Consider the following 12,205-nt stretch of genomic DNA (forward strand, 5'->3'; position numbering starts at 1 on the left):
TTCAGAGCTGCCCTTGGGGTCTTTGGTTTCCAAGAGAAACCACTGACCATCAGTTTACTGATTATTGTTTAGCCTAGTTAAGAAAATGTTTATTAATACCTTGAAACTTTGTCTCGTCATTTTTACTCATCACACACACACACACACCCCCACCCCCCCCCCCCCACTTCAGTTTCTTCATCTGTAAAATGAGGGAGTTGGATTAGATGAATTTTGTGGTTCATTTCAGCTCTGAATCTATGATTCTATGAATGACTTGGCCATCATTGGGGCTTACTTTTCTTCTTAAACTGACAAAAATCCATTCACAAATCACTGTTTCCTTTGTTTTTACTTCTCGCCCAATCTCTGAATATGTAGGTCATTGTCTTTGTCCTACACTTTGTACATATAGTATGTTGGGCTCCCTTTCCCCATCACTGAATGCAGTGGTCTGAGATAACTAGAAACTAACTTATTTTTCAGAAAGAATGGACTCTGTGTGTGTGTGTGTGTGTGTGTGTGTGTGTGTGTGTGTGTGTACAATGTGTCTGTGTTTTGACTGTTAGCTATATATAGTTCTGTTGTACATTTCTTCTATTTTGGATTGCACAGCTAAAAATCTTGGATGGCAGAGAATGTGTATATTAACCTGGTCTCCTACAGCATCTGTTCTAGTACTCAATAAATACCTTTAAATAGTATTCAGTACTGTTAATTTAATAGCATCCAACATTTTTGTTAATGACTTTAATGATGCCATAGATGGCATACTTATCAAATTTGTGGATAATATTAAGCTGCAATAAACCAAATTGGGATCCAAAAAGATCTCAATGTCCTGGAAGGCTGTATTGAATATGATGAGAGGAAACCTAACAGCAATAAATGTCCTGCACTTGGGTTTAAAAACAACACCGAAGCATGTGCAACATGGAAGGGGGTGAGGGGGGAGGGAGTAGCTAGAAAATGGTACATGTGGAAACAGCCCAGAAGCGTTAGTGACCTTCCTGGTGCACTGAGGGAGATGATAATCCTGGTGTCCTCACACAGAACTTAAAATAGCAGATGGGAATCACATTTTAGGAAGGTCATAGGATGATGAAGGGACTGGAGACCATGTGAAGGATAAGCTGAAGTCAATGGCAATGTTTAGTCTGAGGAAGGGAAAATTGGGGGTGGGAGGGGAGGTACAAAATGGTGGAGAATATGATACTGTCTTCTTATTTTAAAGGGATTAGCCTTGTTTTACTTCTCAGAGGGTAGAAGCCTAGGAGCGATGGGGTAAAAGTTTCAGAGAAGTACATTTTTCCTACATGTGGTGGAAGGGGAGGAAAGGGAAGAGAAGAAGCATTTTTTAAACACCAATACTATGTACCAGATATTATGTTAAGCGCTTTACAAATATTATCTCATTTCATTCTCACAGAAGCCCTGGGATGTAAGTGCTGTTATTATCTCCATTTTATAGTTGAGGAAACAAGGTTTAAGTGACTTGCCTAGGGTCACAAAATAAATGTCTGATGTCAAATTTGAATTCAGGTCTTTCCGACTCAAGACTCTGTGGTCTCTCTGCTGTGCCACTGGGAAAAAGACATTCTAATAACTAAAGCTATTCAGAGGTAGAGTGGGCTGCATCAGATGATAACGAACTCCCCATTTGTGGCAGAGTAGAAAGTCCTGAATTTGGAATCACAGGGCATGAGTTCAAATTCCAGCTCTGTCACTACTTGTCCTTAGGAAGGTCACAACCACTTTGGGCCTCAGTAACTAATCTATGAAGTTACGAGGAACGGATCTTATGACTCTTAAGTTTCCTTCTAGTTATGAATCTATGCTTCATTGCTTGATCTCTAGCAGCAGGATGTGACCTGTAATTCACTAATAACTATAACATATAGTAATACATTGCAAGAGAGAAGTATAAGCAACATGCTCTGTGAAAAGAAAGGTCATTTGGCTTAGTGGGAGAAGGGCTGTGTTGGGAGCGAGGAGAGATCTGGGTTTGAATTCCATCTCTTATACTATTTGTGGGACCTCATGCACATCTTGCTTCTTCATCCATAAAACAGCGCTACAAAGACCTTCACTGTCTGGCCCAAGAGGTTTTTGTGGGGGAAAAAAAGTGATTAAACATTAAGAAATATGAGATTTTATCACTTATAACTGTCTGTCTTTTGCCCTAAAGGTGTGGGATGCCATTGACACAGGTCGCTGTTTGAACACCTATTCTTCTCACAGAGGCGCTGTTCGTGCTGTGCAGTGGTCCTCCTGTGGAAGACAGATCCTTAGTGGTGGCTTTGATTCTGAGCTACATATGACAGATGTTGAAACAGGTAAAGTTTTATGTATTGTGATTAAACCATTGGATTTCATTCCAGCCCTAGCTGCCCCAGAACTGGGGGCATGACCTGGGCTTTCTGCACTGTGATTCTCTCTGTAATACACTCAGTGTTCTGACTTATAAAAAATTTCTTTGAGATAAATGCCATTCTAGTTTCAGGACTGTCATAAAATCAGCCCCATGATAGGCTTCCCAACCAACCCCAGAGGATAGATATTATAAGCTTAGTCTTTGCCAAGCCTCTGCATTTTATGTTACTACAGGGCCTGATAAAGGGATGGATTTTTAATAAACCTTTGACACTTCATTTGTACTAAAATGGATTTAACTTTATTACAGCATCGTTTGTGGAGAATCCGTTTAGCATTTCTGTAACTTTACATTTTTGAAAGGCAATAAAGAATAATTCTGGCCCATGAGGAAACCTCTCCAAAAGAGTTGAGCTTTAATGCTCCAAATTGAAAAGGCATTCTGGTGAGATGGATTTGTGTCTGGACAAATCCTCGGGGGCCATTGGCTGAGAAGGGAGCTGCCCAATTTAGCGATACTGGGATTCTAGCCAAAAGAAATGGAAGAAAGGACAGCTCACAGAGGGTGGGTGAATGGATTAGATTCTTGTAGCCAAGTGGTATAATGCAGGAATCATGTATTTGGATTATAGAATTTAGAGTTGGAAGGGACGTTAGAGGTTATTCATTCTAGCTGCTTCATTTTACAGAAGAAGAAACTGAGGGCTATGCTAGTAAATAGTACAACTGAGATTTGCTCCCAGGTCTTTTGGTTCTAAGTCAAGTACTTTTCCTGTAAAAAGGATGTCAAATTTGAAACAGACCTTAAAGATCTTTTATAGAGCCCTCTGCACTCTTGCACAAGGACTTGAACCCAGTTAACCAAATTCTTGGGGCAATGCACTTTCCTTTAATTTGCATAGATTTTACTTTACCCTAAAGTGTAACTTACAGGAATTGTTGATTATAAAATTTTGAGTGTGTTTGATTCAGGGGAATCATCTTTCCTGTTTTTCCTTCTGACTTCCTATTTCTGTTAGCTGTTATCTCTGTCATTTTCCTCTTCCTTACCTTTCATCTCTAGATGGTTATGGGATTATAATTCTAGAACTTGGAAAGGACATCAGAAGTCATCTAATCCTACCCCCTTGTTTTATAGATGAGGAAGGTTAAGTTCAATGTTCAGTAAGAGGCAGAGCTAAGATTTTAACCCAAGGCCTCTGACTCTAAATTCATTGTTCTTTCTACTGCCCTGGACTGCCTATTAAGTCTGTTTTACTCTATCTGTCCATCCACTCTTAACCACTTACCCTCTGCTTTACCTACCCTTGTAGCCACCATGCTGGGAGTGGACCCCATCAGCAACCTGGGCTATTACTTCATCACAAGTCTTCTGACCTCCTCCTTTCATATTTCTGCCAAAGTCATCTTCATTAGTTGTAATTTTATTCGTCTGATCTTATCTACTGCTTCCTTCAAAATCTTTTAATGACTCCCTGTTGTCTAATAAAATGCATACCTGACATATATGGCCCTCTACCTGTCCAGCTTTATCTTACGTTACTCAGGAAAACCCAAGAAGAATGGCAGCTATGGAAACAAGATAGTCACTTCATAAACATTTATTGAGCACCTACTGTGTTCCAGGAACTGTGCTAGACACTGGGCATATAATAGGAAAAAGTAAAGGAGCTTGCTGCTCATATTGAGAAGGGATCATTTCATTCTTTCTGCTTGTATCCCCAGCCCTAGCACAATGGCTGGCCCATAGAAGGTGCTAATTAAATACTTATTTATTGATTATTTGCCCTCATGGAGGTTACCTTCTATCTAGGGAGCCCACATATGATGCTTAGTCCTCTTTGATTGGATCTAAGAGCATTTGGAAGGGAGTATCATTGATGAAATAGCAAGAAATCACAAGAGAAGTAAAATAAAGGAAATGTATGAGTGATAGAATTTGACAGCCTGAGGGGACCTCAGTGATGGCTAGTCCAAACTGTCACCCATAGGGTAAATGATGAAGCCATTATCCAGCCTCTGCTTACTTCCAAGGAGAGAGAGCCACCACTCCCTAAGGCAGACCATTAAATTTTCAGACAGCTTGGATTATGAGAAAATTTTCCAGATATCAAGTCTAAATTTGCCTCTCATTCCACTCACTTCCCCTGCTTCTGCCCTCTGAGGTCAAAACAGAACAAGCTGAATCCCTCTTCCATGTGTCAGGCCTTCAAATCCTTGAAGAGAGCCCTCATTCTACATGTCCCCCATCCCCAATTCTGTTCTTCAGGCTAAGCCTCTCGTGTTCATATAGGTGATTCTAATGCAACAAGAACTCAAGGCCCTTTATCATTGTGGTTGCCCTTCTCTGGACACACACTAGTTGATCAGTGTTCTTTAGCTTTGGCACCTAGAATAGAACCCAGTACTCCTGGTGAGGTCTGACTTAGGTCATCTGACATCGCCTCCTCATTCCTTGAAGTTCTCTTCATGCTGATCAAGATAGCATTAGCTTTTTTTAGTTGTCATATCATCCTGCTGACCTATATTGAACTCTTTTTTTTTTTATCAAATGCTTTATTAACTTCTAGTTTACATCATTCATTTCTGAAATATTTTGAGTTACAAACTTTCTCCCCATTTTTCCTCCTACCCACCACCCCAAAATAGCAATCCCACTGGTTATCCCCTCCTCCAGTCTGCTCTCACCCATATCTTCTCCCATACCCCCTCCAACTTTCCAGTAGGGCATGGTGGATCTCTATGCCCCAGTGCTAGTATATCTTATTTCCCAGATACATGTAAAATAATATTTATATATAATTATATATTTTTATATATTTTAAACATTTGATTTTAAAGCTTTGAATTCCAGATTCATTCCCTTTCTCCATTGTCACCCACCCTTACTGGGAAGATAAGCAATTCAATATAGGTTGTACATGTGTAGCTATGCAAAACATTTCCATAATGGATATATTGCAGAAGACTGACTGTATTTCCCTCCCTCCTATCCCACCTCCAACTTGTTCTATTCTCTACTTTGATTCTGTCCCTTTTCAAAAGTGGGTGCTTCCAACTTCCCTCCCCCCCAGCCTGCCCTCCCTTCCATCATACCCCTTCTCATCCCTTCCCCTCTACTCTACTCTTGGGTGACATGCCCTATTTAGTGTGTATGTCATTCCCTCCCTAAACCAAATTCAATGAGAATAACATTGATCCAATCCCTTTTGCCTTCCTATTCTTCTGCTCCATTGTAACCATTTTCTCTTGCCTCTTCTGTATGAGATAGTTTATCCCATTCTGTCTCTCCCCATCTCCTCTCATTATATTCCTCTCTCACCTCTTAATTTCACCTTTTAAGTATCATCCCTTCCTATTAAATTGGTCCTGTGCCCTCTATTTATGTATACCTGTAAACATATACACACATTCACATATGTATTCATATGTCCATATAACCTCATATATAGTCATATATATATGTATACACATTTCTATTTCCTTCAACTATTCTCATACTGAGAAAAGTTTCATAAGTTACAATTATTGTTTTTCCATGTAGGGATGTAAATAGTTCAACTTTGGTAAGTTCCTTATGATTTCTTTTCCCTGTTTACCTTCTCATGCTTCTCTTGCTTCTTGTATTTGGATATCAAATTTTCTATTCAACTCTGGTTTTTTCATCAAGAATGCTTGAAAGTTCTCTATTCCACTGAATGACCATATTTTCCCTGAAACATGATATTCAGTTTTGCTGGGTAGGTGATTCTTGGTTTTAATCCCAGCTCCTTTGCCCTCTGGAATATCATATTCCAAGTCCTTGGATCCCTCAGTGTAGAAGCTGCCAGATCCTGGGTTATCCTGATTGTGTTTCTACAATATTCAAATTTTTTCTTCCTCGCTGCTTGTAATATTTTCTCCTTGATCTGGAAATTCCGGAATCTGGCTATAATATTTCTAGGAGTTTTCTTTTTGGGATCTTTTTCAGGAGGTGATCGATGGATTCTTTCAACCTCTGGTTCTTAAACATCAGGGCAGTTTTCCTTGAGAATTTCTTGAAGGATGGTTTCTAGGTCCTTCTTTTGATAATGGCTTTCAGGTAGTCCAATAATTTTAAAATGATCTCTCCTGGATCTGTTTTCTAGGTCAGTGGTTTTCCCAATGAGATATTTCACATTGCCTTCTATTTTTTCATTTGTTTGGATCTGTTTAATATTGTCTTGATTTCTCATAAAGTCACTAGCTTCCATTGGCTCCAATCTAATTCTGAAGCAATGATTCTCTTCATTGAGCTTTTGAGATTCTTTTTCCATCTGGCAAATTTGGCTTTTTAAGGCATTCTTCTCCTCATTGCCTTTTTGAGCCTCTTTTGCTGTTTGAGTTAGTCTATTTTTTAAGGTGTTATTTTCTTCAGTCAGGCTGTTGACTCTCATTTCCTAATTTTCTTGCATCGTTCTCCTTTCTCTTCCCAATTTTTCCTCCACTTCTCTTATTTGACTTTCAAAATCCTTCTTAAGGTCCTCTATGGCCTGTAACCAACTCATATTTTTCTTGGAAGATTTTGGTGCAGGAGTCCTGACTTCACTGTCTTCCTCCTATTCCATGCTTTGATCCTTTTTGTCCCCAAAATAGGAGTGTAAAGTTGGGGTGCTCTATGTGCTTTGCTTCCTTTGCCTGCTCACTTTGCCACTCAGTTGCTTGACTTTTGGGCTTTTTGCCACAGTAGGACTCTGCCACCAGACAGGGGAAGTTTGTCCCAATCACTGGGATTTTCTCAGCTGCTGAAGGTATTAGTTGGGTGCCCTCTCTGAAGCCTCCATATGCTCTGGCAAGCTGGTCACTTATCCTATGACCCCCACCCTAGACCACAATCCAATCCAAGCAGGTTAAAGCAAGTGTGATTAACCCTCAGACTGGTCACTTGGTCCCCTTACAGTCTTCAGGCCAGGAGCTGAAGTTGCCACATGGTAGCGGCTTTATGGCTGCAGCACCTCAGTGGCTTCTCCCTCCAGGGGATAAAGGCTGACCATACTCCCAAACTACCAGGTCCCAAAATTCACACTGCACTGACTTCTCACTTTTTCCTTAGCATCTATGGGTTGATAATTCTGGAAACCACCACAGCTGCTGGTGATCCGAAGTCCTTCCAGCCCGCGGCTAGTCAGGCCGCTCTGGGGCTAAGACCTCTGGCTCACGGGGGTCTGGGCTCGGCTCCCAGAGCACTGTGCTGGCCACTTCCTGCTGGCCTGCTGGGCTGTCCTCAGCAGGAGGTTAGCGTCTCTGTGTCATTTTGTGGGTTCTGTAGCTCCAAAGTTTGTTCAGAGTCACCTTTTACATATATTGGTGGAGGTGGGAGCTGGAGCCACGCGAAAGTCCTGTTTCTACTCCGCTATCTTGACTCTGCCTCCCATATTAAACTCTTAATCCTTGAAAACACTTAGATCTTCTTTTAAGACAAGCGAATATCTAACCATGCATCTCCAATGTGTACCTGTGGAGCTGATTTTTTGAACCCAAGTATAAGGCATTTATTCCTATTGAATTTCATCTTAATATATTAAGCCCAGTGCTTTGGCCTGCCAAGATCATTTTGGGTCCTGCTTCTGTCATCTAGTGTGCTAGTTGTCCCTCCTCCTGGCTCAGTGTCTTCTTCAAATTTGATGAGCATGCTGTCTGTGCCTTTATCTAAGACAACAATTTTTTAAAATGAGCCATTCATGATGAGAAAGAGAGATAATGGAAGGACAGGCCATGGGTTCCATTGGCATCCTCTTGGTTTCAAGAGGAATTGAGAAATTGAGTCAGCTCCCCACTCCCAGCACCTTGGGTAGATCCTCTCTGGCAAACTTAAGAAAGGACATGAATAGTTTGTTCTTAGTGTCTTTTTAGAGAACAGCAATCACAGAGCCAGTCTGAGTATCTGAAGGTACCTTTTGTTTACTTAATTCCAGTTCCTGCAGGCTGCTAAGTAAAGCAATGGATAGATTGTTGAACCTGGAATCAGGAAGACCCGAGTTCAAATTTGTCCTCAGAACCCTGCTAGCTGTGTGACCCTGGACAAGTCACCTGTTTGCCTCAATTTCTTCTGCAGTAAAATGGGGATAAAAATAGCATCTACCTCTCAGAGTGGTTGTGAGGATTAAATGAGATAATATTTGTAAAGTCTTGTAAACTTTAACGTGCCAAATAAATACTAGTGATGATGATGATGATGATATCCATAGTGCCTCACTCATACTTTTCCACCTTTTCATAGGATCAGATCAGAGAATTTCAATTGCACAATTATCTAACCAATACCTTTATTTATAGATGAGGAAACTGATGATTTCCCAAGCATCCTTTAAGCTCCAATCAAATCTGCACTTGGATCCAAAAAAATAGCTGCAGAAGTATAGGCAAAGAAATCTAGAAAGCAGTTCATGTGTTAAAGGTATAAGAGCCTTTAATGGACTCTAAGCTTAAGAAATGGGAGCAGGGTGATGTAGCTGCCAGATAAGCTTCTGCTGTACTCAGGCCACATTTATGAAATGACTGTGTCCCAGGCCATGGGAGTGGTAATTGTCCCCTTGGCTCAGTGAGGGAGGAGACTGCATTTTATTAATCTTCATTTATCTTTCAGTGTTGAACAGGGCCGTAGGTGCTTAATAAAGGTTTATTGTTGAATTGATTGAATCAGGAAAGGAGTAGAAAGCAGTGATTTGGAGTCATTTGGGAGTCTCCTTTGCCTGTACTCAGACTATCCTTTTTTGTGATGGCAAATTACCCTGAATTGGACTGCTCCCCCTCATGCTTTCCCTCTTTCATTTCTCCTTCCTGTCCTACAAGGAGAAGTAAGGAAGAGGGTACCCAGAGGGGGTAAAGAGAAAGAGAACATTTCCTTTCTTCCTTCCCCTTTCCTCCTTCCTTGCTTAAGTGCATGGAGTGATTGATGGAGGCTCACAGGGAGATGTAGGACTGACTCCTTAATAGTTTGTAATAGCAGTTCCCATTCCTGTAGGAATTCCCTATTCCCAAACTACACAGTTTACAAAGTGCTATCCCTCACAAAAAGCCCTGTGAGGCAGGCCAAACAAGTGTTGGAACCCCCTTTTTCAGATGAAAAAACTGAAGCTTAGGGAGGTTGTTACACATCTGGCAAGTGATAAGAGAGGAGACAGGAGCCCAGGTCTTTGAACTTCAGTCCCCAGTTCTTTTTGCATCCTTCTAGGTGCCTCAGGGCCATCAGATATGATGGTCTCTAGAAAGCTAAATTCCCATGATCATTTGCAACTGATGCAAGGCAGCGTGGAGTCAGAGGGCCTAGATTTCTGGCTTAGATTTGCCCCTAACTTGCTAGGTGACTTTAGGCAGGTCACAGCCCCTAAGCCTTAAATTCCTCATCTGTTACTTGTAGAGAATAATATTACCTGCTTCACCGGGGCAGAGAATCATGAATTCTTACAGACTAGTGGCTTGTAGTATCTTCTCACTTCCCTCTGTGGAACTTTAATCCAAAGTCTGTTTATATCTGACTTTTGTTGGTGTCTGCTTTTCTCCTTTACTCTGTAGGCTATGCTTCTTCCTCTCTCTGCCTTCCCCTCCCCAACAATGTTTGCTTGCTCCCACCCCCCTCCCACTGCCCCTGGTGTAATAGAAATGCACAAACAATACGATGTAACGGGTTTTGTTTCCTAGCAGTGCCCAGGGGGTTATCCACACAGTGTCTATCGTCATTAGTGGGGATTTGGCAGTGAGGACATTTATTCTGGGGTTCAAAATCAATACCGTTAAAAATCTGTGGATTACAAATGTCAATATAAGAGCCTGAAACAAGCTGTGCTCACCTCATAAAGCCATATTTTATCTGCTTAATTTATAGCACTGAGTGGTTGTTTGACTTAGAGAGCTACCATGAATCAGAACTTAAATAAAAGTCTCTCACAGATTAATTATTTTTAGTGTGCTTGTCTCCTCAGCCTGTAATCTTCCCACTTCAGCATCACCAGTGCTTTCATCCAGGCCTATCTCCATGGAATAGCGGTCTGCTCTAAGGACCTCTAAATGTTTCTTGTTTTCTCAGTCAACTTCTCTGAATTTTTTATTAACTGGCTTGCTAAAGTTGCCAAATATAGATTCTCCATTTCTAATCAGTTACCCTTTTCATTTGCTTTAAATTGCCCCATCCAGCTACTGGCCCCTACCCTTACAGAGGCAAGGGAGGGGCCAGCCACATCCCAAAGCGTCTTCATGGGGTATCACTATTATTTTGCATTTGATGCTGATAAGATTTGGAATTGGTAGAATGTTAGGTCTTTCTTTGAGAGTTGCAGTTTGGGGGTTCCTGGCAAGAAAGTGTTGGTATAGTGGCTATAGTTTAATATATGGTGAAAACCTGGGCTACTTGGTCTCTTTGGATTCTAGCTGAATGCCTGATCTTTACCTCTACAAGCCTCAGTTTATCCAGCTGCTACCTGGAGATAAAAATACTTTCATGACCAAGTTCATAATGAGGAAATATCTTTGTAAATTGTAAATAAAAATCAACTCTTCTCTTCCTTCTTTTCTTTTTTCCTTCTTTCTCATCTCTGTTCTTCCTGCTGCTTCTTTTCTTTATGCCCTTCTCCTCTTCTTTCCCCTTTTGTTCTCTACTCATTCCCCTTCTTCCTCATCTTCTTCCTTTTCTTTCTCCTACTATTTCAACTCCCTATTCTCTCCCTTTTCCCCTCCTTTCCTCCCTCCTCCAACTCAATTTGCTATTCCTATTTCTCTTCCTTTTCTCTTTCTTTGATGTTTTCTTCCTCCTCATTTACTTTCTTTTTTTTCCTACTTTCTCCTTTTAAAAAAAAAACTGAGAATTAATGATTTAAATTTGTTTTCTGTTTGTGTGTTTTATGCTTTAAGTTTTTTTAAATTAACATGTTTTTATATCACTTTTATTTTTCATTAAATTGTGAGCTCTAAGGGCAAGGGCTGTCTTTTGCCTTTCTTTGTAACTCTGGTACTTAGCACAGTGCCTGAGTAGATACTTAATAAACACTTATTGACTGACTGACTAATATATCCTTCCTCCATCCCTGATCCAGAGAGTCATCCCTTGTAACAAAATATAAAAAAAAGAGGAAAAAAGTAGCTGAGCAAAACCAGCCAATATATCCATAGAATCTGGAAGTACTCGAATTATGTCCAGTAATTTATACCCATTGTCCATTGCCTCTGAAGGAAGTACATTTTCCTATCTCTTCTTTGGTCATATAATTAATTATATACCTTTCAGTAGTTTTTTTTTTATTTTTCTATTTACATTGGGGTAGGCACTGTATGTATTATTTTCCTGAGTTTTGCTTTCTTTCTTTTTTCTTTATCTCTACAAGCCTCAGTTTATCCAGCTACTTACATGGAGATAAAAAATACTTTCATGACCAAGTTCATATGAGGAAATATCTTTGTAAATTGTAAATAAAAATTAATTTTTGGAGGGAGGAATGCAGGGCAATTGGAGTCAAGTGACTTGCTCAAGGTCACACGGCTAGTAAGTATTAAGTGTCTGAGGCCAGTTTTGACCTCAGGTCCTCCTGACTCCAGGGCTGGTGCTCTATTCACTCTGCCAACTAACTGCCCTGGTTCTGCTTTCTTTTTTTTTTTTAAATGCTTTATTAACTGCTGATTTACATCATTCGTTTCCGCCAGATTTTGAGTTACAAATTTTCTCCCTGTTTTTCCCCCACCCATCCCCCCAAAACAGCAGTCCCACAGGATATCCCCAACTCCAATCTGCTCTCTCCCATATTTTCTCCCATACCCGTTTCAACTTTTCCAGTGGATCTCTATGCCTCAGTGCCTGTATATCTTTTTTCTTAATTACATGTAAGATGGTATTAATAATAGTATA

The 12,205-nt window shown here is 40.4% G+C and overlaps 1 protein-coding gene across 3 annotated transcripts in view; it reads left to right on the forward strand.

Moving 5' to 3' along the window:
* WDR25 (WD repeat domain 25) overlaps window positions 1-12,205 on the forward strand; it is a 287,214-nt gene that overhangs the window by 195,382 nt on the left and 79,627 nt on the right. For all 3 annotated transcript variants that reach the window (XM_069103931.1, XM_069103929.1, XM_069103930.1), the window contains exon 3: window positions 2,168-2,315. In XM_069103931.1, coding sequence (XP_068960032.1) covers window positions 2,168-2,315 — 148 coding nt within the window. The remainder of the gene's footprint in view (window positions 1-2,167; window positions 2,316-12,205) is intronic.

Source organism: Petaurus breviceps, unplaced genomic scaffold (genome assembly GCF_028583685.1).
Source record: "Petaurus breviceps papuanus isolate PSGF00001 unplaced genomic scaffold, PetGlider_PUasm1.0 65, whole genome shotgun sequence".
In the NCBI taxonomy this organism is placed as follows: Eukaryota; Metazoa; Chordata; class Mammalia; order Diprotodontia; family Petauridae; genus Petaurus; species Petaurus breviceps.